The sequence below is a fragment of the Amia ocellicauda genome, chromosome 6 (assembly GCF_036373705.1).
Source record: "Amia ocellicauda isolate fAmiCal2 chromosome 6, fAmiCal2.hap1, whole genome shotgun sequence".
NCBI lineage: Eukaryota > Metazoa > Chordata > Actinopteri > Amiiformes > Amiidae > Amia > Amia ocellicauda.
The window spans coordinates 18,635,888-18,663,861 of NC_089855.1; the positions used below are offsets into that span (position 1 = coordinate 18,635,888).

At 35.6% G+C, this 27,974-nt stretch overlaps 1 protein-coding gene across 1 annotated transcript; it reads left to right on the forward strand.

The window, feature by feature from the left end:
- spag17 (sperm associated antigen 17) lies at nt 1-27,778 on the forward strand. Its single transcript, XM_066707600.1, has 49 exons — nt 1-250; nt 757-897; nt 1,250-1,309; nt 5,408-5,539; nt 6,554-6,728; nt 7,099-7,290; nt 7,622-7,794; nt 8,140-8,286; nt 8,659-8,740; nt 8,952-9,088; nt 9,544-9,681; nt 10,295-10,408; nt 11,205-11,352; nt 11,690-11,896; nt 12,092-12,175; nt 12,840-12,880; nt 13,308-13,427; nt 13,542-13,696; nt 13,988-14,184; nt 14,312-14,400; nt 14,884-15,123; nt 15,482-15,593; nt 16,087-16,218; nt 16,559-16,669; nt 16,949-17,163; nt 17,391-17,520; nt 17,836-18,014; nt 18,168-18,330; nt 19,021-19,241; nt 19,521-19,626; nt 20,103-20,230; nt 20,537-20,728; nt 20,961-21,100; nt 21,237-21,394; nt 21,546-21,679; nt 21,906-22,088; nt 22,227-22,340; nt 22,891-22,939; nt 23,244-23,346; nt 24,025-24,127; nt 24,376-24,478; nt 24,633-24,752; nt 25,034-25,129; nt 25,418-25,569; nt 25,661-25,857; nt 26,421-26,481; nt 26,690-26,834; nt 27,055-27,183; nt 27,616-27,778. The coding sequence occupies exons 1-49, from the start codon at nt 152-154 to the stop codon at nt 27,648-27,650; spliced, it is 6,582 nt and encodes a 2,193-aa protein (XP_066563697.1). The 5' UTR covers nt 1-151; the 3' UTR covers nt 27,651-27,778.
- The last annotated feature ends 196 nt before the right edge of the window (nt 27,779-27,974 follow it).

Genomic DNA, 27,974 nt, shown 5'->3' on the forward strand with positions numbered 1-27,974 from the left:
CTCTGCAGAAAGTGTAACAGTCCGCGCGACACGGGATTTCAATCGCTTTGATGTAACAGATACGTGTACAATTACAATAAACACAACTTTCAAAATATATGCGTTATCTCAATGATGAACGTAATATAAATACGTTAATATCGGAGGGAAAATGCCTAAAAGAGTGAAAAGTGGCACTTTGTCCGCAGGCGCTGTGACAGGTGGGGGTAAAACCTGGGAACCTGGCCTGGTTGCGGCTCGTTTGGAAGAGGTAAGATGCACCAGTTTACACAGTTACAGTCCACAGCTGCCTAGCAATTAGCCACACGTTATTTCACTTCAAGACTGTATGAATGCTGCTGCCCAGCGTGCTTGTTCTAGTTAATAACAGTGTTTAATTACAATATATAGACAATCGCCATGATCGCAGTGCAACAGCAAGGTATGAACATAGTGAAGCAATCACGTGTCTTAATTTGAGGGGAGTAGGAGCTTGGGTCAGAATAGAGAAACATACTATTGAAGAAGAAGAAAAACAAACGTTACAATAATTGGATTATTGGAAGATGTTCAATATATTTGACAATAATAATAACAACAACAAAGCAGAAGATTTTAGGTGCTGGATTTGCACAGGACAAGTTGCACAGGATGTATTATTATTGTTTGTTTAGGGTAATGCTGCCACCTTGTGCTTCTTTGGTGTAGCACTGTCATAATGGGACTATTTTCTTAAGATGCAACTTCTCACAGACAGTCACTTTATTTGTGTGGCAGGATAATTGGAAGGCAGATGTGTCTTTCATTGTTCCTGGGAGGCTGGAGGATGAGGAGCACATCAAGGCCCTCACTGTGGCTGTGCAACAACCTTTGAGGAAGTTGTTTCATGTGGTCACATGGGAGGACATGTTGCAAAAGGTATCTAACTCTGTTTCTATACAACAATATTCATGTAATGTGTGGTTTACAGAAACTTTTGAGTATTTGGTTACCCCCAGGTGTCATTCATTGCTTTTTTTTTTTTTTTACCATTGCTGTTTTTTCTTTCATGCTCTCATTTTATTTACATAATACTGATATGTTCGATTCAGACAAATCATATTAATTTTCAATAATTTGGCTCATATTAATAATGCACAAGTCTTAAAATGTATAGATAACATACATTCAATGTACTGTGTAACTGTTAGATATTGAAAACACACAGACAGAAATAGAGATAAATGCATATATATGGTTCTAAAAATATTTTGTTCAAAATTATTTACAGATCAATGAATTTGGAGTATCAAAGTCAAAGAAAACAAAGGATGTCCCCATGTTTTATGAGGTAACTTATTTTCTATCCTGATTGTCAAGCAGCATATTAAATTAGAGCTGACACAGCACAGCTAGGTGGCGCAGTGAAAGCATTATTTCATGGTTCATGGTCATCGTTTTGGAAGGTCTTTGTGATTGAGACTAGTACCAACATTAGTCTACGTTTAGGATTGAAGTATGTGGATTTTAGATTAACTGTCTGAAGAGCACAGAGGAGGTCAAGAGACAGTTTAATTTTCAAAGGCATCTATAAGAACCCGCTATTCTTAATAAACTCTTTTCAACTTCAAGATTTACAAGTTTTAAACAAGTTTGATTTGTTTCATTCTTGTGCACTTTAGTGATGATAAATTAATTTTAAAAATAAATACAATTGTGTAAGTTAATTTAAAAGTATTGTGCCACGTGGAAATCTTACTGAATTCACATTAAAATAATATATCCTCTGTTTGGTTTAGCAAAAGTTTATTATCCATTTCAAAATAAATATATGAATGGGTGTGTTTCACTGGGGTTATAGCTCTCTTACTCTTATGAAACTGTTAATAATTATAAATGTGTTTGGTCAGTAAACACATAATTAAGGACGAATATAAGATATAATGACTGTGTATACATAGTTATTATTCACAAGGAATTATATTCTGGAAGTCAAATTTAAGTTTTAGACCCCAGTCAACAGAAAGCAATACAAACACAAGTAATAAAGACAAAAAGGGGGAAGAGAAAATATACTTGCTATAATATATGATATACTTAAAGTTTGAAAGTCCAAAGTCAATCCTTTCCTCAAGTTGTTTGTGATTTCAATTCCACAATAAATCTGCCAACATCAAAGGAAATAGTAAAAACACATTTTAGAGAAACTGGTATGGGAAGTTGCAGGCTGAAATCCTTTGTTAAAAAATGCAATGGATTTTACGGTTGTTTGATTCTGGTTCCACTTAAGTTTTTTCTATGGATCTATAAGGGTTGCCGCGAATATCCAACAGCTATAAGAAGAGATATATAACATCTTCATTAGGAATACATGTAAAATACATATATGCTTTTTTATGTGTGATCTGTTTTATTGAATTAATTAAGCTATAAACAATGCTAATGTTTACATATAATTACAGCACAATAATGTTGCAGTACAATGTTTTTCTTTATCAAAATTACAATAGATTACATAGATTTTAATAGAATCAACAATTTTTTGTTTTAGCTGCCATAGAATTGATGCCATTTTTGATTGTGTCCACGCAGTAGTAGCCCCCACCCACAGCCATATATGCGCCTGAGAATTCTGTATCGGAAAGCGGAGCCACATAACCAGTGTTTTTTTATTTATTTAAAAAATGTAACTTGTCAGTTTCAATTGAAATAAAATAATATAAATTATACAACTAAACGTGGAATTCCTAACACATTTAATGCACTGGATTAATGCAGCATATACTTTTACTGTTGGGAGTGCACGTTCTTCAATGCATGAGCAAACATACACTGGGAAAATACATGTCTAGAAAAACAATACATTCATTAAGATATAAATTAAGATTAGTTAATTGGACTTGTTTGTTTTATGTTGCTCTAATTATAATAAGTTTTATGGAGTGTATAGTTGTGGCAGCTGTAAGTGGATCTGCAAAATAAATGTATTATTGTTGTTGTATTTATAGCATATATTGTTTACATTTTTTACATGTTTATTACTTATGAATTGTAGTTTTAACTTTATGAGATTATATTTAAATTACTATTTAACAGTCAAAAGGTAACATACTTGTTAGCCATGCTTTTATAGCAGTCTTTGTCCTGGCAATGTTTCTTTTATCCTGAAATGTAGGCTGTCATTCAAAAGAAATTCATATGCCGCTAAAACAGATTGCTGAAAGAAAAAAAAAAAAAGCATGTAAAAAATATTTTATTCACACCTAATGTTTAATACTGTTATAGATATTCCATTCTTGGTAAAAATTTTAATTTAAAAAATAGGGAAAATATTACACCAAAATTAATTACAGAGCATGAAAGAGTCAAGGGATGAATTCCAAAACTGGGAATTGCACTGTTCAGTACAAGAGACTAGAAGAATTAAATAACTTTATAATGAGTTTTCACAGTAATGGGCAAGTAACTGTTCTCGAGGGGAAACATGCCAGGTGTCAGTGAGTGGCTGTAAAATCTAGTGCCAACAAGCTGTAAAATACAGTCGTAAAAAAGTCAAGATATTCGCATTCAGACAGCTGCATATTTCATGGGCTCTATTTCATGCATATGTACTTAATGAATGGTTTAAGAAATACTTGCTGTGAAAGTGTATAGGCCTGCTTGTGTACCAAAACACTGCTCATCTCTTTCCTGCGCAAACTGTAGATTTAAATGTGTAAGATTTTTGCCTAAATGCTAAAGTATTTGTCTGTTTCTGACAAAATGGCTTTCTTCTATAAGGCAGAAAAATAAAAATGTATGGAACTGTATATTATGTCGATATTTATTTGAATTAAAGGGGTAGTACCTTTATGTGTAATTTCTGTGGTTGTTATTGTAAAGATGGAAGGCTTCATTAATGGGATTACTTCAGTTCAATTAAAGAAGCAAGGCACGGGCTACAGAGTGACACATGGTTGTTGTGACTGCAGAGATAGAAAGAACATATACAGAGCAATACAAACATACGTTAGGACTAGACCAAGGGCCGGATGAAATCAAAACTTTGACCCACCCACTCATTGAAAATTACAGAATTGTAAGCAGTTACGGCTTCATTTTCAGTAAGATGACACTTTCTTCTAATCATAAATGTAACCACTATGACGAACAGGTTTGTAGTTTGCTATTAGCGGGTGGGTCAAAGTTTTGATTTAATCCGGCCCCAAGTAAAAATTCTGACCGTTTCACCAATTTGCAAATCACAGTTCAATTTATTGTCCTTAGTGTGATTACTGGAGTGCACTATTTATGACAGAGCATATGCTTTTGTATTATTTTAAGTAATTATTGACAAACGATCTGCTGTCATTAACCGGCAGAGTTTAAATCCTTTTCCTTTTAATGCTCTGTGCATCTAATTGGCATCAGTGCCTGGAGCATGAAATATTTTGAGAAAGTGAATTTGAATGACTACACCCAAACTACTGACAAGACAAATAAAATAAATACATTGATTACCAGTATTTGTAGTAAGTATTTGAGTTGATCATGTAATTATGTCTCATCTGGACATTTTGAGTTTTTCGGTTTTTAAATTATGATTGTTTTTATTGCTGAAATTCATTAGAGGGAATAACTGTATTTTCATTTTTTTTTAATAAAAGCTGTATCTGTGTTTTCCTGCCAGGCTGATTTTGTATAAATTACATTTCTTCTATGAGACCAAAGGATGTGTGTGTACTATTCTGTGCTTTTGACTATGATGCCGCGCCTTTTAACCATAGGATTGTCTATGATCTAACATGTAGGCAAAACCATTTCAGATTTTGCCATTTCAAATTTGTCTTTATTTTTTTTAATTTCTTCATTGAAAGTATACATTTCCCATGGATTAATGTATCCCCACACACACTCACAGACAAGAAGACAATAATTACTGTGGAATTGTGCATGATTTGTGGGTACTGAAAAATTAAGTCTGACCGCACTGAGAAACAAATTATAAAATGTGTTCCAATTTTCCATTTTTTTCTGCCCAGAGTAAATTAGAATTTATGTTAATTTAAAAATCTGCTGATGTATAGTTTGTTTAATCATTTGGTTATCATATGTGCACAATTAGCTTCCCCAAAAACTAATTTTAATGCATATTTTCCATTTTTTTCCCTTATATATAGTTATAGAATATTTCTGAGGATAAATCTATAAATTTATAGACCCTAAGAAATAAGTGATGCAGTTTCTGTCTACCATATACTATAAGCCTGTGTTTAGAAGTTGTTAAATTTAATACATGTGCCTTTAAACCTGGAAACCATCAATCTGGAATTTAAATGTTAGATAAAACAGTTATTATGTATGTTGTCTAGTTGTTTTTGTTGTTGTTTTGTTACATTTGGAGAAAAATTAAAATGAAAGAAAACTGTTGTAGGCACTGGATGTAACATTTTGCTTTCTATGCCCAAAGGTGACAGAATCTGCAAAATCCATTCTGGATACTGGAGAGGAGTTGCCCATTCACCTCACTGGAAAACTCTTGAAGTTCCTGCTGCTGGTGGACAAACATAATGACCTGCAAAGAAGGACAGCAGAGCAGAAAGTAAGGGATCGTATCAGTGTTGCGCAGTTTAATTTTTAAATAAAATTAAGTAACAGATATTTACTTAATATGTAATTAACATTACTTTAATCTGTATATTTTTAAATGATTGATGTTGAAAGCAAATCAGAATTTAAAAGCAAAAGAAAGTTACTCTACAAATTACACTACAAATTCATACCACAGTAATATAGTAATGAATAAACTATTTTAGAGGATTATTGTATAATACAATACCCCATTAGTGACTTACAATATCAGTCTAAATTAAAATACCAGAACAATACCCAAGTACTGAGCTCTTGCGATCACCTCTTTGAAAACACTAAGGGGAACAGTTTAGGGATTCTGCTCCCATTTTGGGGTTTGGAAGTACAGCTGTTGAATAGGTCAGCATCTGAAGTGTATGAAGGTGTTATAGTTTAATAAAACCTAGCTGAATCCTTTTTTTTCTTCTTTTCCTCACTCTGGCTAGCTGAAATATACAATAAATGGGATAGTAGGTGGTCTTGGTTTTGCATGTCAGCTTACACGTCAACTCACTGTTTGACTCTTGGCCAGGCATTTGTCTTTTCTGTGTTACAGCACTCCTGAGAAATGTCCAGTGGCGACCGAAGAAAGGGAAGAAATCAACACTATCCCGATACATTATTTCCGTTGAGGGGAAAAACAATAAAAATCTGTAGATTCTTACAAATTAATAAAATCACTTTTGGACTATAACTCACAATGCACAATGGTTTTCTTCATTTTAAATCGACAGTGCAGTAATTTAAATCTTTAAAGACGGTTTAATTGAATACCTTCGGAATCTCGTTTTTCTCTTAAAATAGCATCAACGGTTTCCAATGTACTTTTCCTGCTTTTCCCATATGTCTTTACGAGGAGATACCATCACCATGTCTACCAGTATGACATAGCTGTCATACTTTGAAACAACCTCAGAATTTTGGTTAAACACCACTGGTTTTGAAAGCCCTACGATACTCATATTATCAACACTCTTTGCTTTAGGCTGCAGAGGACAAAGCTAAGGTCAAGGCAGGAGGGCCTCCCGTGAAGGAGAAAGCTGGAAATAAAACCCCTTCCAAAGGCGACAAAGCTAAAAAAGTCACCGAGCCCCCTCCTCCAATGAAGGAAACTAAGCTCAAACGAAGAGGGGAGGAAGATGAAACCAGCAAATATATCGGTATTGGTCATGTTCATATATTAGTATTTTAGCAGTATTATTTCATTTTACACAAGCACAGAAACTGATGTGCCACGTCTGAGTCGCCAGAGCAATATCATAACAATGTATCTAACATTTTACCCCCAAGACCTAAAGCAGCACTTCTAATAAAGTATTCAGCTCCTTGGCAAGTATAATAAATGCTACTATTCCTAAGTATAGTATTTAGGCGTCATTGCCAAGTTACACGTTTGTAGATAGATACTGAAAGTCAAGATATTAATAGAGAGAATCCAATAAATAATACACTGTAGAACAGCTTTGAATGAAGATGTCACCTTGTCCTTCGTGCTGCATGGCTTCTGAAGTGACTCTCTGTTATGTATAGATGATGAACCGGATGACGGTGTAGATCACTACGTGTTAGTCGTTGGTTTCCACCAGCCTCAACTACTGGCCATCCTGCATGAGCTGGGGATTCACGTCTCGAATGTCATTAAAATCACCTTGGAGAGCTATGACACCCCAGCGACACCACCGGAGCCGACCAACACAGCTCTGACCGAGGGCAAGTCAGCGTGTGCGTTGGTCATTGGGCCAAGAACATTATAACCAATATTTGAACTTGTAATGTATAGTCCTAGTCAAAGTAAAACGAAGAAAGCAATCTTTAACAAGCATTTATTTATTTATTTTTTATTTTGCCAACACTACTACTGGTATGTTATATTATTACATTGAAACAGGATTTAAATATGTATGCTTTATCTTGGAAAAGTTATATTTTTTAAACATATTTAGTTGGCTTAAGGAAGTTAACTAATTTGTTTGCATATGTCTGTTATCTGTTTATTTATATGCATGTGTACTTCTCCAGATCAGTTTATTTACTTAGCAATGTCCCCCTATAGTGAGTGATATTCAGACCCTGAAGAAAAAGAAGGATTTGGAGATGTTCTGGAAATATCTGGAGCCAGTTTTGAACAATGCCAAGTCAGGATCAAAGCTGTATGACGTTGCCAGACTTCATTACATGGTGAAGGAAGCCATCTTACCTCAGGACAAGAGCAACAAAGATGTGACGGTTTGTGACACTGCTTCTTTATCTGTAACTTTATTTTAAAGTGTATATGACACAAATGTATGTATTTCAAGGGCTAATGTTGGAATGATATTAATTACACCATGTTTCTCTGTCTTTCTAAGCTCATTTCCCCAATTAAGTCTGTTACCAAATGTAGTAGTTGCTTGCAGAGGCAACAACAAAATGGGGGCAAGCTGTGAATGCTTTTTCAACTAATACTATTGCATTGGCTGCCCTAATTTCAAGTGATGTTTTTCTTAGTTTAAGAAATGTAGGTTGTGTTGTCAATTGTAAAAAACAAAACCCAACCACAAAAATAATCATCAGTTCTAATTTGTGCATCAGCTGGAGTTGGGGACCATACTGTTTGAAGATGTTGCATGTCTGATTTATGACTGCCTTGACTGGAGGAGACAACATCTCAACTATCTCAATAATATGAAGCTGATCAATGTCCCAGCTGTGTCTAAAGGAGAAGTTTTCACTGATGAGGTACATGTTGATTAATTGTTTTCATTACTTTTCTACCATTTAATTATATGTAGAAATTAACTTGGTGGTATATTATGAAGGTTATTGGGACACAAACCATTTTTAAAACATAAAATGTATTATTTTCTATTATATATATATGTTTATATATCTATATATTTATATATCTGTCATATATCTGTGTGTGTGTATATATATATATATATATATATATATATATATATATATATATATATACACACACACACATTTCCATTTAAATGGCAATTTGCTTTAAAAAATTGCTTTAAAAAAATAGAGTTATGAATTGCACATTGTTCAGTCTGAGCTTTTTAATATCATGGGTTGGAATAATTTTCTTTCCTGTTTCAGATTCAGACTATTGCTTCAATAGCACATACTCCAACCTCGAAAAAGAAGCCATTAACAGAGGATACACAGCAGCCTCTACAAGGTACTACAGCTAATGAATAAATGAAACAATACTACATCAATAAACTTTTAAAAACATAAGACTTTTCCTACAGCCTTTTACATAATTGAGAGCATTAGATGCATTCTTTGATGGAAAAAAAATAAAGTCAAACAAAAAGCTGTGCATTTCTTTGCATGAAACTGCTGACAAAATATTGTTTAAAATAATAGTATTACTATTTATTCATCAGTATATATCCCAGAACATATCCCAGATGCCCCTGCCCTTACCACTGAAGTGGACATGCGCTATTACAATGTTTTGCTGGGCCTGATTCCTCCAGAGACTGTGTCTGTGCCTTTAATCCTACACTGCATGCTTGAACAGGTTTGTTCTTCTGTGAATCTGAGCTGACGTGTTTCCTTTGAACTTGTGATCAGGTCCTGCTCTGTAAAATCTCTGTATAAAATTGCATGCAGTTCATCATGCATTGCCATTATTAGCAATTATTAGTTAAGACTCTACTAACTATTGCCAGTTTTTGCATTTCAGTACTGTATGGTTGATTGAGTAAATTATCCAAAGGATTATAAGAATTATCACAATATTATTGTGCCAAACATAAAAAAAGCATAAATATGTGATGAGTTGTTGTCTTCATGGCTTAGAGACATGCTGTTTTAATGATGATAATACCCCCTGCTAAACTTAAAAAATAGAGGCTATTTTATGTATACAATACAACTTTTCCCTTCACACCTAAAATTTTTAAGTAGTTCAATTGTATAATAACAATTATTATTATTATTTCAAAATAATTAGATTTTATTGTCTAAATTCAGATTGTTGCAACAGAAGAAGATATCCCTCCTTTATCTGAAATAGCTCCACAAACATGTGCTGATGGATTGGACCAAAGTCTTACAGATTACATGGTATCTGCAGTGCTGAGTCTGTCAATCTCAGAACAGGAAAAAAAGGTACCACGATGTTACAGACCCATAATCAGCCTGGCAGCATTTATTTTTTTATTTTTTATATAAAGTACGGGTTTGCAATTACAATCAGCTGCAATACGGTCTGTATTTAGATTGCTGCTTTAGATTTCTTTCCAGAGCATAAAATATAATATAATATTAAGCATTACATTGGCCCAAAGTCTGTGTTCTTATCCAGCGTTGTATTCTGGCACACAATATTTAGCAGCACAAGATAAAAACTATAATTCTCAGGCTAAATTTGTGTTTGGCTTCAAACCGTATGTTTCAGAGCACACTTCTCCATAGAGGCACTTCCATAGCAGGTCCATTTGAGCCAATGGGCGCAAACACGGACACTCTTTCTAAATTAGGCATTTAAAAAAAAGAATGACTGTAGAATCTGAAATGTTCTCTTGATGACCCATTTCTTTCAACTGTCTGAACTCTACAGTTTTCCAGAAAACATACGTAAAATGCTTTAAAACTTCTAAAATAAAATAATATTTAAAGATTTCCTCTAATTCTATCATTAGAATCACAAATATTCTTCAATCCTGAATTTTAATGTTAACATATTTTAAGATAATTTTTAAAACTGCAGTTTTTTTTACAGAAATTATTGGAAGATTTCAATGTTCAAGAACAAAACTATGAGAAAAAAGAATGCAAGTTTCCCTTGCTTCTGAACTATCACGATGAAATAGCACTGAGGTTACGCCAGATATCCGTAAGTGTTTTGTTTTTTGTCTGTGGCCTCTCTCTGTACCAGGTGCTGTGTTGTACCTGTTTTTCAGCAGGGATTTAAAGAAGTGAATGAAAACTGATTGCTTCCTACAGGACAATTGAGTGATGTATTTGTTTATTTGTTTATCTAAGACAACTCAGGTTTATTCTCTGTTTTATTATTTTTGTATTTGTTTTGATAACCTGTTTTTAAATCACAATTCTACTAGAGAAACATGGAACTTGGGAAATATTTTATTTCAATTGAGAAAAGTAATGCTTAATTTTCTTTTGTTTAAATTCTTACAAACGTCTACAGTAAAAAGAAGCATTTATGGAGATTATAATTAGGTTTTATTCGGCATTCATTCTATAATCTTCCACCCTAACATTTTATTCTGTTTGCAAATTTAATTTACTATACTAGAAATTAAATTTGATTGGTAGATTGATTGATTTCTGTTATAATATTTCTATCATATCATAAAACATATAGATCCCTCAAAATGGGATTCAATTGCAACCCAACATACATTTGATTTGTGACTTTTCTTTGACAATTTACTGCAAATTCCCCTTTAAAAAATAAAAAAACAGACATAATACATGACAAGAAAAACAAAAAACAGTGGAAAGAAGGTTGCTTAACAGAAGGTCGAAATATTTTTCTCATTACATCAGCTCTGAACTTTATATGCATATGGACTTCTAAAGTAAAGTTACAGCAATTAACTGATGACTGGTGATGTAATAAAACAATAGATAATCTAATTCATGGACATGTGTACTCACTTTTTCAGGTTCATGAAAGTTTTGATGCAGTGAAAGCTGAAAGGGAAATTCTTCAAAAGATCCCAATATCACAAGTCCTTCATTTCGCACAGCCTCTGCACGAAAACAAGAGGCACATGGCCCGGATTCAGGAGCTAATTCACTTCTGCACAGATGGTAAGGCAGAGGACTAGAGCAATGGCCACTTCGAACTGGAAAAAAATATAAAACCACAATCAAAATAAAATATATGAAGTGCGTATGTGTGTGCTTTTTGATCTTGAGGATCTTGCTGACAATTTGCTACCAATTTTGTAAAAAATATGATGGTGTAAAAGAGACAAATTACAAGATGGAAAATTAAATTACATTTTCTCATATTTTGGTTATTTTCACTTGATTTATTCCAAAATTGAAGTTTTGTACAGATGCTTTGTAATTATATGCTTTGAGAGTTTTCTTGTAAGTTTAATAGTTAAGTCATTAACATTTGTGTTTATTTTTTAAATATCAGAAACTCTGAGTTGGTCAGAAGTTGAAAGAGCCTTCAACCAGTTTTTGTTTGAGAGTATGAAGCTGACAGAGGTGGATGATAGAGGATTCCTGACAGAAACTACACTGGAGGAACCAGGGGTCATACCTTGGGACGACCCTGTCCTTTTTGCAAAAGAGCTGACAACAAAACAAATGAATAAATCAAATGATGTTAAGAAGAGCAGAGGTAAAGTTCTCTTTTCAATCTATGAAAGAATTGCTCCACCTTCCCATTTATTGTACTGCTCTTCAACAGTTCAGTACCTTCTTATGAATGTCATGTTTTTAATCATCATTAAAGAAAATCACTTTAGTATCAATTTTAATTATCATTTTCATGAAAAGAGAATGTGTGATGTATCAGTTTGCTTTTGTCTTGCAGCGAGCAGTAGAAACAGCAGCTCAGACCCAGTGCATAGCTCACAGAGAGAGGGACGCAGACGGTATTCTGACTCTAACAGCTCCGGTAATGTCTGCTCGGTTCATGTGAATATCTGTATGTTCAACCATTGCATGAAGACTGTTTAGCTAAACATACAGACAAGATTAATATGAATGTAGTATATTGTTTTGTTCCAGTCTGCAAAGTGTATATAGGATTCATAGTATAAGCTATTAATTTCTTAATTTAAGAGGTGTATTTTAGTTCAATAGTCATATTAGATTTATTTGTCCCTGAAAGTGCATGGTTCGTATTCTTGCAGTATGTTAGTGATTTGATATCTTATCAGCCTATTCCTCAAAAAGGACAATAGTCACCAATTATATCCATATGTTCCCTTTTGTGCACCCCGAAGTAATCAGAAAAAATATATTTAAAGGGAAATAAAATCCTGGATTCAGTAAAGCGGTCAGTAACGTTTCATTAACTATGGTTTGCGGTTTCAGCAAGGTTCATAAAAAGTACTATACATATGCGTGTGATTCACAAATGTGGAATTAAGCCCGTAATTTTCAGGTCAATGTAACCTTTTTGAACTGAAATGTCTCTGAAGGATAGGGAGGGAGTGAAAAGCATCTCGGACTATTCAGATTGCATGGAAGTAAATTTGACTTTAAATCACAACACATTAAAGGGAAATACTTCTAGTCCTTAAAAAAAGACCATATGTACATTTTTGTTTTTCAAGTGCACAACAACAACGGAGTCGAACCTTTACTAAGAAAACAGGTATGTTATTTTATTTAGTTCTGCTTTTATTCTCCAAATGTTATTATTTTGTCATATATGGTGAACATATTTTATTTGGTCACAATTAAACATAGATATTCAGCAGTTACTTCATATTTGGCAGAACAATGCGCAAAATACCCTTCAATGTGGAAGTCTGGCTGTGCCGGAAGAAATGCAATCTGTGTCCAATCACTTGCAGATCTAATGTGATAGATTGATTATCTGTTTAAGTGTATGACATTAATTTGCTAGGTTTATTTATACAGAATATTTTATGGACAGAATTTTTCTAACTCACAGTCTTCTGTACAATATTGATATTGAGAACTGGATTTTAGAAATCTTTATTTGCTATTCTCATAATTTGATTGCATAACATTGATATTGTTAATTCATAATACTCTGTTTTATTTGTTCAAAATAGGAATGGGAAGAAATGTGCCAATCCATCAAAATCAATACTGAGGAACTCCAAAAAACTCAACTTCGGTCTATGAGTGACTGGTATTTTGCAGAGCATTATGAACAAAATGTGTTTTTACAGGTAACAAGACCAAATCTTTTTTTTTTTTTATATTGGTAGTTTTGATATATACAATTAATATACATTTATACAATATACAAATAATATAATTATTTTGTCGTATAATATTTTTAGATCCTCCACAATTGTTACCAAACATATCAATGCACCGATATGTACCGTCGCACTCAGGATAACTCCCTTTTCCTGGTGTTTCACAACCCTATGAACAGCCAGCGACAGAGCCAGGAAAAATGGGATATGGCTCTCCATTCCAACGTTGGCTTCAGGTAAAACAGGAAATATATGGTAATGTTTCAGGTAAGATTGCACAAAGTAAAAAATAAAAAAAAAGTCTATCAGCATCCATAGCATATACTAAGGAATATCTATATATTTTGTAGCATAAGTTTTGTTTCTTTAGCTAATAGGTATTGTGTGCATTAGCATTTACAAAGCAGTTATTGTCTGACAAATACGTTTTTAAATTACTTTCATTATAGTCAAGCACTGTTTTTTATTTGTTTGTTTCTTACTATGCAATTTGACTACACAATTGAAAAAGGCATACTTTCCAATAGAAACTACCTGGAGCATGTTTCTGATTCTATTTCGGACTGGGTACGAGATGAAGAGGTGAAATGGCAAGCTTCTCTCCGGGAGAAAGAGGCAGAGAATCTGAAGATGTCACAGTGCTCCTCCTCTGATCCTTCAGAAGGGCCTAGGCCTGTCACCCCAAAGAAGAAGAGGAAATCTCCTTCCCCGAAAAAAACTGGAAGTAAGAAATAAATACAAAGAAAAATATTTTTTCACAGCTGTTTTGATTCCAAACTGCAGCAGTCCCTTAAGAGCAAGTGTCAAGATTTTGGTATTCTAGAACTAACTTTTTTATGCACTTGATAAAGGATCACCCAGCAGATCACCAAGCAAAACTGAAAGTGTTTCTGAACCTCAGTCAGCACGGGACCCATTTGTGCGTGAAGGGTCACTGAAGGTGAGTCATAAAATAAAGCAGGAATTAAGGAATTAAAGTGTTTTGCTAAGGTCAGAGAAGAGTCATCCTAGTGGATCTGAAGAGCAAACTCAATGATTTATGTGTGCTTTAATAAAACATATAGTGAACTCTTCAATTTCGTAAAAACCTTTATTTTGTTATTGTATTTTTGCTTGGCTGGCCAAATAACAAACTTATTTCAAGATGACTTATAAATAAGTAAACAGTCTTGTATTTTGGATGTAGAAAGGATCTTACCAATCATTTAAGAAGATTAATTCATCCAAACCCAAGCTTCAGACTGCAAAAAAACTACACAAGAATATACAATCTTAAGTGTTCTAACACACTCAATTCATATTGATGTTGAAAGTGTCTTGGAAATACGTCCATAAAACCTTTCAAATCCGACTTCAGTAGAGACCCCCAAAACGAATCTTACGAAAGATGATTTCTGAGACTTAATGCTGGTTTCCCTGTAAGGCCTGGAGGGAAGAGCAGGAGAAACTGAAGGAAGAGGAAGCCGCAAAGAAGGCAAAGAAAGAAAAGGGGGTAAAGAAGAAAGGAGACCGGTCAGTTTCCGCTGACAGCAAAAGAGCCCTGTCTTCTGCCAAGAAATCCCCCCCGGGTAGAATGAAAGAGGAACCCATCACAACCCCTGAACCTCCTGCAGCTAAAGTTCAGATGGCAGCAGCTTCAGTGCCACCTGAAAACAAATGCAGAGTAAGTACCCTCCTTTAGGTCAAGGAGAGGACAGGCCATTGTTCATGAAAATGTTGAATATACTTAAATATTAATATGAATTATGTTTATTACTTAAAATATGTAATAATGATACTGAAATAAGTGTGTAATATGTATGCTTTCATTGAGAAATATGTCACTTTTTATAGTTTCTTAGAGCTGATGAGTTGGAACTTCAATGAGACAGCAAATACATTTTTTCTTCATTTGAATTGTTGTTTATTCATGTTGAGATTATATGTGCCACAGACATAAACATCTGAAAATATCATTTTAAATCAATGCCTGGATGGAATTTCAGCACATTTATTACTAGTGCAGTGTCTTGTCTTTCTAGTTCACGGGCTACACTATGGGCGATGACCTGATCCAGGTTTCTGGGCAGATTCAGTCTTTCTTTCCCTCTGATGGAGGGCAGATCACAGTGCAAAGCACACATTTTGTCCAAGGTAAATTCAATATTTATTCAGCTCTGGATGCCAGTTTAATTTATCTTCAGTACGTCCATCCTAAATTCACATTTTAAACAGAGTAAGCGTATAAGTAATTTACCACACTGTATAATTGCACCCAATGCATAGTTTTTGTGGATAAACATTAGGGTTATGCATTGTTGTTCTTCCTGGTTATATTGAGGATGAGAAGCAGTCCAAGTCTATAGTATTACAGACTACTCAAGCATCTGTTATGTGGAAATGTATCAGACTGCAGCAGTTTTATGAGATCTAAAATACAAAATGTGGAATTTAAGTCACATGTTTTCCATTTCATCATCTTTAAGAAATGAAAATCAGTTCATTTACCGTGAATACTGGTTCTCATTATAATAATAGAAGGTATGGTTTGATTTGTGTTTTAATTGTATTGTGTTACAGTTACATATAATAGATGAAATAGTAACTGATCCTTTACTTGAAATGTAAGTTTATGTTCTTTTTACAGGCTCATCTCTAATTCAAGTGCGAGTGTTGAAAGACAAACATCACTTTTTCGTCCATATCACTGACCCTGTGAAAGAACTGGAGGATGAAGAATATACAGTCAAAAATGAAGTTGTCTGTGGTGAAAAAGAAGGTTAATCAATTTCCATTTGGAATTTTGTAGCTGTATAAAAGTTATATTTTATGGTTAACTTGGTTTTTATTGCCTTATGGTATTGGAATGTTTTCAAAGATTTTCTTCCAGTGCTTTATCGAACTTCAACTATTTTTCCAAAGTGACAGAATAATGTATTTAATTGTTCTTTCCCATACCTGTGAATTTTAAAAGCTTACTTTCGGAAAAGGAGATTTTTTTAACTGGAAGGAAATGAATGTTGATGTTAGTTTTTTCATATAGCATCAAATAATGTTCTTGTCAGACTGTGTAAGGGTTATATATATATAAATGGTATTTTTTTGTTTGTTTTCTGCAGAAATTAGGAAAAAGAGGAAAGGAATTAGCAAATTTGGATCATTTTCTGCTGTATTGGACAATGGAATGCATCTCTCTCTCAGCAACTACGGCCCCTCTGGCAAAGGCAGAGGTAATAATTAATTAGCAATATCAATCCCCAACATTTTTGAGTGGTCTGGGACGGGGTAGTTGGTGAGGAAGTAGCTCAAGTAGCAGGTGGTGTCTCCCAGTGAGCCAGAGCATAACCCAGTGGACACCTGGTGCAGAGTCCTGAACAGGACTGCAATGTTTTTTGGTCAGTTATAATTATGTTTATTTGTAGTCTTTTTTCCTAACACACAATACGGTATTTACTTTGTCATAGTACTGTATTTACTTTTATTATTATTATTGTACCCTTTTGTTGTAGATGAGAAAGACCCCAATTTGGCTTTGGTACTGAACATTCCTCCTGCTTCCACACCTTCTCCTACACCCTCCGCCCCCATTTCTCCCACTACCCCGAGAAAAAAGCCCAAATCCCCCCATGCCAAGTCCCCCCGTTCACCCAAAAGCTCTCGAGCCAGAGTGGCTACTTCATCTCCCCTTGTGGTAGAGGACCCCTCCAAGCAAGAGGACATACAGGTTAGAATAAACCCAGTATAGGAAATAATACAAATCTATCATGATGTTTGTTATTTAGTCAATGGTGCTCCTGATCTCTAGCTATCTTTTGATATATGCAGTTAATTGACAGTTTATTTAAATATGCAGAGATAAATGCATGATCTGCAGTCAATTATAGGGAATAGTATATGTTACTTTGCTGCAGATATTTGTAAAATGTTTTCTTCATTTATTTTTTGGTAAAGGTGGACAAGAATGCCCCTTCCACAGCAGCTCATATAGAAGATAGATCTCCAGGTCCCCCTCCCTTCCAGTCTCTGAATGTATCAGCACCCAGTGGACTGGTAGTGAAGTTCCTCAGTGAAAGCTCAGCAGGTAAATTCTTCAGCCTCCCTGTGCTGCTCTCAATTTCACTTCAGTTCCCCACAGTCAAAGCTCTTCCATAGGGGTTACACTGAACACTGAAATCAAAAATGTTTTATTGTACTTATTACTTAATACTATTACTGATATTTTTATAAATGACAATTATATACATATGTAATGGTTTCATGTATGATAGTATAGCCTAGGCATTTCTTTTACTTGCTCCAGTCCTCCAAACCAAAAAATGGTCTCTTATCCATACTTATAACTTGAGCAAATATTTTTGTATTATTATCATCATTATTATTATTGTTCTGTATTCAGATTTCACAGGAGACTCCTTTCAGGACTCTCACAGGATGCTAGTGAGACAGAGATATCCCGTGACTCACAGCAGCCTCTCAAACGCCAAAAGGAAAGAGCTCTCGCTGGTGGGTGAAGTGTCCAGAGTGATTACCAGCCAAGGAACTGTGATCAAATACATGAGAGATGGATCCAGTGAGGTACCACATGTCTAAGAATTACTATATCATATTATTATTATTATTATTATTATTATTATTATTAATAATAATAATAATAATAATAATAAATTGCTTAATGTTGATGGTTTATAAAAATAGTTTCCATACAAATGTATTGATTATTTTTCTCAGGTGCTTTTTGCTGACGGCACTGTTAGCAAACGACTTGATTCACTTGATTCAGGGCCAATCTGTAAGCCCCCGCCTGCTCCTCCTCAAGTTGAACAAGAGGCTCCTGTTAAAAAGGAAGTGATAGAAAAGAAACCTGAAGGGAAAGAACCCACAGAAAAGAAAGGTAAATTTGAGTAACTAGATGCTAAGCAAAGCTAGTAAAGTCAATCAATATATGTGTGCTCAAGACCATGTGATTTATTACTGTATTGCTAATTATGGTTTAATTACCTTCTTACATTGCAGTACGTTATTTATTCAATATCAAGTCTTCAAAAGGCTAATGGGTGTTTTAAATTATTTGAGAGTGCCACTTTATATATTTACTTTCCTAGGTCGGGAAAGAGAAATGTAGCTGCTTATTGCCTGTGCTCAGTCACACGTCTCTACTCATTGGAATTAAATTATGGAATATGATTTTTGTTCTTATATTTGGTCTCCAGATGACATATTTAATTATGGTACACAAATCACAGTTCCGCTGTAACCACACATGCCTTACCTTTCATCTCAATGCCCTGTTTATTTATCAGTTTGTGTGTTGTTTTTTGTTTTTTTATGGTATCCCACATCAAGTGACATGGGGTCCTTTTTTAGATGGGAGGGAAACCTAGAATATGCCAATACTGCACAACTTGGTTTATGTATCTGTGTTTTATTTTTTAATTTACTGAGATCGAATATTTGCCATTTGGAAATAATTTCACCCTGTCATTATGCATAACCAGGCCATATTATGATTACTCTGGGCTTTTACGTCTCTTATTGCTGTTTTATACTTTTACATAACTGATGCCCAATTATGGTTGTGTAGGGAAGCTCAATCAGAAGGCAAGTGCGGTTGTAGTCAAGGCAGAGGAGGCTGAGCCCAGTGTCTTGGATCTCAAGGCTGAAGTGGAGTGCATTCCTGAAGCCCAAGTGGGAACCTGGGTCACCACAACACCATCTGGGCTCAGGGTGGCAACAAAAGGAGAAAAAAAGGTTGACACTAAACATGCTTTGGTTTACAAAGCCACAGACCCCATCAATGGATCAGTAAGTATATCACCCGCTCACAGCAATCCCCTGTGCGGTGTCTTAAAAATTACATTATGAAATATTCCTGTCATTAAAAACTGTACACTGTCACACTAAAGAAAGATCCAAGAAGACTGTTTGCATATGGTCTGAATATGTGCTTGTTGCAGTAGTTGCCATGTCAGCTGAGTTGGGTTCATTCATGAAATAAGAAAACACATATGGGTATGGTTTTAGCACTGTGCATGAAACCTGATAGTATGAGCATTGTTATTGTGTGGCCCTGATGTATCACAGGTTATGATAACCAGAGAAGATAAAGTACTCACTGTGCTGGAGAAAGATGGCACTGTCATTGTGGACCATGCAGATGGCACCAGAATAACCACCTTGTACCAAGATGTTGAAATCCCTTTGTCTGGAGACCACCAAGAGACAGGCAAGTGAAAACCGCACAGGGCACAGTATTCATGAGCACTTCAGAAGACCATGACAGTTCTTTGGATACTATCTCTGTGTGAAATTGACATTGCAAGACTTTTTCATTAAACTGTACTCCAAGTTGAGGTTGTCTTTCAAACTCTCTTTGAAACTGTATTATTTACAAAAGCCACCAAACTGGATAATATGTCAATTCAATTGCTTTCAAGATGTTTAGAAAATAATTGGACTCCTTATGTATTCGAAAAGTCAAGAATATGATATACCATGCTTTCAATAACTACTAAAATAGTCATTTCAACTTTTACTATGCATGCAAAATTGCAGGAAAGAAAGTAGAGTTATAGATGAATAGCTGTCTGCATGTGACCAGACTTATATAGACAAATAAATCTTCATATGTTTTCCCAGGAGAAAGTCCTATTACCATCACCAAAAAAGAAAAAATCATTTGGGTAGAGTGCTTGGGATTCGCCACTATGATAATAAACCAAGAAGACAACACAGTGACTGCTATTTTTGGAGATGGGACTACAGTAACAGCTAGTCCTCAAGGATCATACCAGGTGAAACATTGAAAATAGCTTAAGAGCATCAATAAATCAATGAACAGTCTCAGTGGTGGAATAACTATAGTTAATAATATCTCTTATAATGCCTAACATGAGCATAAGCTGTCAGTTTGATACCAGCTTCATTATTGAAACATGAAGAATCAATTCCTTGGTGATTTCTTCGGTAGTCAATATTTTTCCTTTTGAAGAGATATGATATTGTCCTTTTTTTGTATACCTATATGCAGTAATACTAACTGCAGAAAGAATGGGAAAGAAGTGCATGTGTGTGATACTAAGTACTGGGTCTTGATTCAGGTCATTCCATCAAGTGTGGGGTGCCTCCACTTTGACCTGGAGGGCTGTGCAGTGTACAGCTCCACACTGTGCCGTGATGTAACACTGGCCCCTGTCGGTACTAACATAGAACTGCAGCCTGGAAGCTACATTATGCGACACACCTCGGATATTATCTGTGAGGTGATGGACCCAGAGGGAAACCTCTTTCAGGTACATAATTAGATACATTGGAGAGCCGAGTAAAGTCTTTGATCTGTCTATTTTTTAATTTAATTAAAAAATTATTTAATTAATAAAAAGTCTTAATACACCTCTTCTGATTAATTTCATATCATATTTGACACCCTATGAGATCAAAAGTATCTGTATAGTTCATTTGAGAGTATGAGACAGTGCCATGCTGTTGATTTGAATGTTACTCTGGTGATATGCGTATTTGTAGGTAACAGTGGATGGAACAACCTCAGCTGTCATCTCCAACACTGAAGACAACACAGAGGAAGAAAAGCAAGGAGACAAGGAGAAAGAGAGTTCAGAACCCAGGCAGTTTCAACACGTGGCTTCTAAAGAAAACTCACCAAGGTAGGATTTTGCAAGTCAATATACTGATTTTGTTCATAATATTGTTATATATTTCTCATTTTAGTTTTTTGTCAGCAGAATTAAATCCCTACAGTAAAATTGATATTACGATTGTCCCTGTCTGTATTTCATATAGATTAGAAAAGTGCACCATGGGTTCCAGGTATTTCATGGTCCATGCAGATGGTTCTGGTACTGAACTGCTGCACTGCACAGATGTGGAAGCCATCCTGTCAGAGGCCTACTCTGACCCAGCTACAGCAGTGCTCAAGGAACCAATGCCGGAAATCTTAGGTTGGGGAGCTAATCTCTGTCTTTGAGCAAATCTAAATATCATATACAAAACTAATCATATTTTCTTGGTGGGCATCGTTTAATATCATTGGGTATGAGAATCACATTATTCGGTCAAAATATATTTCATCATAAGACTTTCTATCTTCAGGCATCCATGGAATTACAATTCTCCGGCCCTGCAAACAGGATGTGTGGTCTCGCTGGCTGAACCAGAAAGAAAGAGACAATATAATTCCTCCAAACCTTCAGTCTAGGAGATGGGACACATTTCCTTCAACAGAGGTAAGAAATTAAACAAGTTTCTATCAAAGCAGATAGCTTATGTGTTCAGATACACTGTACACCTACATAAATTAACAAATACAGTTTCTGATTGGGGTTTTCTATACACTAGCCTGGGTGTCTTCAGGGAATTCAGGGATTGCAAACATCTGATGTGGCAGTTTGGGAGAACAATGGTGGTGTATGGACCTGTGTTGTGGACTGTTCCTACCATCCTCTATTCCAGAAGAAGGTTCCCGGGCCTCCTTTCGGCAGCACCCTGGGGAAGGGTCTTTACCTGACCGAGCGCCCTGTGTCGGCTCAGCCCATGCCTGTATTAAAGTGTCCTGAGGTGCTGGAGGTTCGCCAGCTAATCCAGTATGCACCCATAAGCAGTGATCTACGGAGGAAGATGCAGATGTCCTTAAAGGTGAGCTGTATGCATTGACTAAGTGGCCATTCATAGTTCTCTAACACATATATTGTTAAATGATCCTTTACGTTACATGTATATTAGCTTCTTAAATCATGGACAATGCCAGTGACAGCATTTGCATGTCTGTTAAAGGAGTACATGGACCACATCCTGACAAAGGAGCACATAGCAGATCAGCTGCTACTGAAGGATCCCAGGACCCAGGAGGAGAGAGTTCACGCTGCAGATTTGCTCAAACTCGTCCTGGTGAGAGACGTACAGTACAAACGATAGACACTGATCTGTGTGTGATATCAGTCTGAATATCACTGTATTTTTGTCAATTTCATAAATTTGTGTGACTATATACAAATGATTAAATGTGTTGAGAGCAGGAGAGGGAAGAATCATGCCTAACACCAAGCTGCTTTGGCGGAGAAGGGAGGGAAAGATAGAATCAGTGGAAATAGAGACCTGATATCATAAGAGAGGGAGGAGAAAGAGAGTAGATTGGTTGAGCTTGAGGTAATGGGAGTGCATCTGTAAATCTGACATGTCTTCACTGATTTTAACTGTGTCTAAGCCATCCAGATACAGTTTGATATCAATTAAGAAATTCCAGAAATATAGGACATTAAGGAAGTGAAGCGGTGAGCATTCTCTGCAGAGAATTTATCATTAAAGTATTAAAGGTATGTGATGTTATTATGTAATATCAGAGTATCATTCTTTCCAATTCCTGGAAGTTTGGAATAACAAAATATAGGACAGAATCTTTTCATAAAAGTCAATAAATTATTCACCATGAACTTTTCAGTCTTTCCCTGAAGATTCAACAGACCCTGAGGAGAAGAGAGAGAAACATGGTGAGTATTACAATTGACATTGTTTATATATGTATGGTATCTAAATACATTATGCAAATACTGCTTGCACTACAATTCTAAATGTGTCCAGTTGTTAAAGTTGTTGAATTCAGGTCCTACAGCCACAGTGTATTAATGTAATGGGTGTTTTGCTTCATCTAAACTTATGTAAAACTCTTCAATTAATCCAAAATAAAAACAATAACAATAGCAATCATATCTAAATAGTTAAATTAAATATATGACATACTGTATATAGTTCGCTCTTTTTTAACTTAATCTAAAATATGTTTCTTTAATGCAGTGGATATTGCCTCCTTATATACGCAAGCCATTACTACTCCTCCCAAAACCCCCCCAGAACCTGTGCGATCACAGCGTACAGAGGAGGACATGGAAAGGGACAGGTAGGTGTTTTTATTTTTTTAATGGTTAATGTACTCAGTGGGAGCACTAACGTACCATATAATTCTCCAGAGTTCACAGAGAGAACAGTTCTAAATGATACCATTAGACCTGTGAGAGAGCACTTAAATAAATCTCTGCTCACTCTTTTCTACTGAAGCATTGTTTTTTTGTTTATAATAACAATACCAATGGATGGATCAAAATGACCTGCAGCCAATGTACAGAAACTCACATTGTAACATAAATATGTAATAATGCATAAACCTGAGAACTATATCATCTGTCATTCAAAGAAAAGGTTTATATTGTTAAATAACCCAGCCTGAATGAATCTCTTTACCCTCTATCTTCATACATGCAGCCGGACTGGAGTTGAGCAGGTATCTCAGTGGGCAGGCAGACTAGAGCAGTGCAGGTACAGCAGCCAGGAGGACAGCCATGGCAGAGAGGAAGTGTCACTGAAGTTATCATTGTGTTGCAACATGTGTACAAAACAAAACTAGTTGCATGGATTTTCTGGCATTTACCCAATGTACTGTAGTAAGAAAAGAAATGTGTTTTGGAGTTCAGTGGCATGTTATATGTAATATTTTTAAATGTAGTTTATAGCTTCGAAACAGGTGTGGGGCACATATTCTGTATTGTCTGGAATTTAAGGTCTTGTCTTGAAAATGCAGACAGGAGAGGCTCGAAGAACAGAGATGCAAAGAGGCTCTGAAGAACCGAACAATACCAGCGTATTTTAACTCTGAATTTGGCAAAGCATTCTTGCTCACCCAAGTAAGATTGTAGATGCTATTTAATTGTTTTATATATTTGTTTAATTATTAGTATTTTATTGTAGTGTTGTCTAAAGGGTGTTTCATTTAACTAATAATACTTAGAATATATTCATAATTTTGTTAATATACATTTGTACATGAATGTATTAATAATTCATAATGAAGACTTTTTTTTCTAAAACCTTAAATTACATTTTTATTTAAATAACTGTTTTGAAAGGAATTATCTTCTGTTTCTCCTGTAAGGATCTAGATATGACATTCCTGTCCAGAGAGCTCCCACCATTCCCAAAAAGAGAGACAACACAGCCTGGGAGTAAAATCCATCAAGCTCCCTCAGAACTGACCGGTAATGCTTTACTCACTTCATTATTTTTTCAGCTGATCTACATCCAGAATGTTCCAACATCTTAATTAAATGCAAGAATTGGATGTCTTAGTTACTCAAGTGGTCTTCAGTTACTGAATGAGAAGTCATGATATTTCTTTTGTGACTTATGAAGGGCACAGACCCTTGAACCCAACTCCAAGTCATGCAACAGGGAGTGACATGACTACACAAGGAAGACCAGTGAACCCAACCCCACAGGCAGCAGCAGTTCCCTATGCTTCTCCTGCATCAAGTAAGCAATGTGTATTGCATGAAAAAAGTCACTCATTGAGGCTCAGAAAATGGATCAGGATGTCTGTCCATATTCAATGTGAATTGCTTTGAGACATGACAGAACCAAGCAATTCAAACAGGGATGAAGTAATTTTTATAGTCAGATAGAAAGTGTATTTTTTCTTTTTTTTTCCAACTATTTTTATTCCTCTGTTTTTGTAACTCAGGTCTGTATCATTTAATTGCTGTTATTAAGACAAGTTGATTTTTCCCCCCATTATATTAATTCTTCTTCAACAGGTGGTACAACAAAGAATTCAGGAAATCGGCCTCACGTGTCTTCAGTTCCGCCTCACTCCATCCCTAAAGAGGGAACTGAAAGGCTTTCCCATGCCAGTGAGTTTGACGATGGCCAAACTAGGAAACTAGAGATGTGGGCCTCCCTTAAATGCAGTTATCCCTTGACGATTGGATACCAAATTACCAGGCAATATACAGGGCAATTTGATTTGCTATGCACACAATATATGTAAATGAAAAATTAAAGGAACATTATATATAATTATTATCATTAATTTATTAGCAATTTCTATCCAAACATTGTTATGCTTAGTTATAAAATCATACAATAATAAATAGCACACAGCATTAAAACACTGTAATGAATGTGATTTTTCTTTCCAGGATCAAGACCAAAGGATGTGTATACAGTGAAGAGTGCTGCCCCCCTATCTCACAGTATGCTGCTGGATGTGACTGGGGCTCCTCGTAAGGAGAAGGTCAGAATCCCTTCTGCCATCCTCAGCTGCAAGCCTGGAGGACTTCCTAATCATAAGGTATGCCATGAGACACGGTGAAGGGAGTTAGCCCAGCTCTCTCTAGTTATCACATGTAATCCACTCTCTCCTGTGCGCGGCTGTGTCCCAGTTCATTGCAGTGGAGGACCCGGTGAGGAGGAAGGTGAACACTGTGTCGGTGGCTGGCCCTCAAGCTCACGGGGTCCTGCAGTGCGCTCCCCGGGGCTTCGAGCTGTTCCCCGCAGATGTGCAGTTTGGGGTTCTGAGAGAAGGCTACACCTACTCCGTCACTGTGGCGCTGAAGAATGTCGGGATTGACTCGTGCAGGTGCAAATCCGAATGTGTTCCCAGTGGTGTCTAGAGAGCGTAACGGCCCTAAACCTTTTACAGGTTAATAATACCCACAGATTTAACCAGGCTCAGGATTCATCTGCATTTGAAGTCAAATTAGTATAAATTAAGTGTTTCATTGTGGCTTTTTACTTTGCAGACTTTTGTATTTTAGTTCATGATAATCCTTCAATCTTGCTGTGTTGCGGTGAATTTCATTTTAAACTCAAAGGAAAATATGATTTTGTCAGAAGATGCAAGTATTTTTTTTAATTGTATTTGTCAGCCCTAATATGTTTTTCAGGATATCCTCAGCCATAATATACATTTTACGTTTTACCCCGTTGTTAGAGACTGGGTACGATGGTTCGAATGGCCTCCTCTCGTTTGTAAACTTTCTGATGTTCTAGGTGAAGCACAAAACAAAAATAAACCTTGCTTACAAGAATCTCAGAATGTTTAAAATGTTTAATCTCCAAATGATGTGGCTTGAAACTCACCACAGAAATCCACATCGTGTTTGCTCCTCACAGTTGTATTTTTTTCCTCTGCTTCAATAGATTCAGTGTGATCCAGCCACCACCCTCCACAGGCCTAAGAGTTATATACACCCCTGGACCAGTACGTTTTCCTTCTTTTCCTCTGTATTTGTTTCTTAATTTTAATTTATTTGCATTCTTTGCAATCTAAAGTGCTAAAACTACTGAGTATCTTTTTTATTTTTTTAAATGAAGGTTTGAAAAATCAGTGCCATTAGCTATAGGATTATTAATTGACTGTGAATCCAGTGTGTTTGTCAGTAATATTCATTATTAACTGGATACTTCAGGTGGCTGCTGGGATGAAGACAGACCTACTCATAGAGCTGTATGCCATGGCCATTGGGCTGGAGGAGACTGAAGGAGCAGGTCACATTGCCCACCACATTCCCATCCAGACAGAGATGGAGATTCTCTATCTGCCTGTTACTGCAAATATCCTTGAGTCCCAGAAAATTAAATAATAATAACGTTATGTACACTGAACACAATCTATATATCTTTCTTCTACTCAGGACTGCTTACAACACTGGACTTGAACCTTAGAAACCCTATGTGAATGTTGTATTGCACATATGTAAGAAGTGTGTATTTCCACAGGTAAATATTTAATTTTCAAATACATGAAGGACAACTTCCTTAATTGAACTCTTACCAGTTCTCACTGAACAGTTGTTTGAAAGCAGCACAAAAGACTTTCCCCAGGGCAAGACAGGAGCAAGAGTGCGACTCGTCTCAACCACCCCCTCCTCCAGACGAGGAATCATACGGCCTCACAAACTAGGTACAGCAGCTCAGTGCAGATCGCTCTGTTTAAGGCAGAGTACATACGTGGAGATATCTCAGCACCTTCATTTGTTACACTGTGTCTCATAAGGGGGAGGTATTTTCTAATTCACCAGAAATGAATTGCTAAAAAAAATGTTTATATCTCTCTAGAGCAGCTGGGCACTTCGTCAACAGTCTGGTTTCAGCCTGATCCATTACATAAATATAATAATAATAGTAATAGTGTCAAGTGCAAGTGATATACAGGGAAAGCCCAAAAGATATTTAAGATTTGAAAATAACAGTCACAATACAAAAGACTGTCTTTGCTACTGTGTGTTTTAATAAACCTTTATATATGTACAGTACTAATTGCACTAATTGTACTAATTGTTGTTGTACTTAGAAATGTACATTGTCATTTTTTTCCTTCTGATTTCTCTTGCAGATTTAGATCATACCTTTGTGACACAGGCCTCTTGAAGTCCACCCTACACTGCTACAATTCTCCCCCAAAATGACTTTCTTCATCCTGTTTGTGCTAAATGACCCAAAAACATGTTGTGCATTGTTCACGCTTCCAATTAATATGTTTGAAATTACTTTTAGTGTTAATAAAAAATAAAAAAATAATAAAATATCCATTGCCTTGCTTTTCAATTAATCTTGCTCTTAATGTTGTGGTGATCAGCTTATTGTTTCTAAGTCATACAACTTTATAATAGAGAGAGAGAATTGAAAATGTTGCATATTTAAATATTAAAAAGATATTTGAATTTAATTTAGAGACTATATTTATGGTGATAG

Coding starts and splice junctions, on each gene's coding strand:
- spag17 (XM_066707600.1), top strand. CDS start 152: ATGCCTAAAAGAGTGAAAAGTGGCACTTTGTCCGCAGGCGCTGTGACA. Junction 8,741..8,951: donor TACACAGCAGCCTCTACAAG/GTACTACAGCTA, acceptor TTTATTCATCAG/TATATATCCCAGAACATATC. Junction 19,627..20,102: donor AACCACCTTGTACCAAGATG/TTGAAATCCCTT, acceptor CCATCACCAAAA/AAGAAAAAATCATTTGGGTA.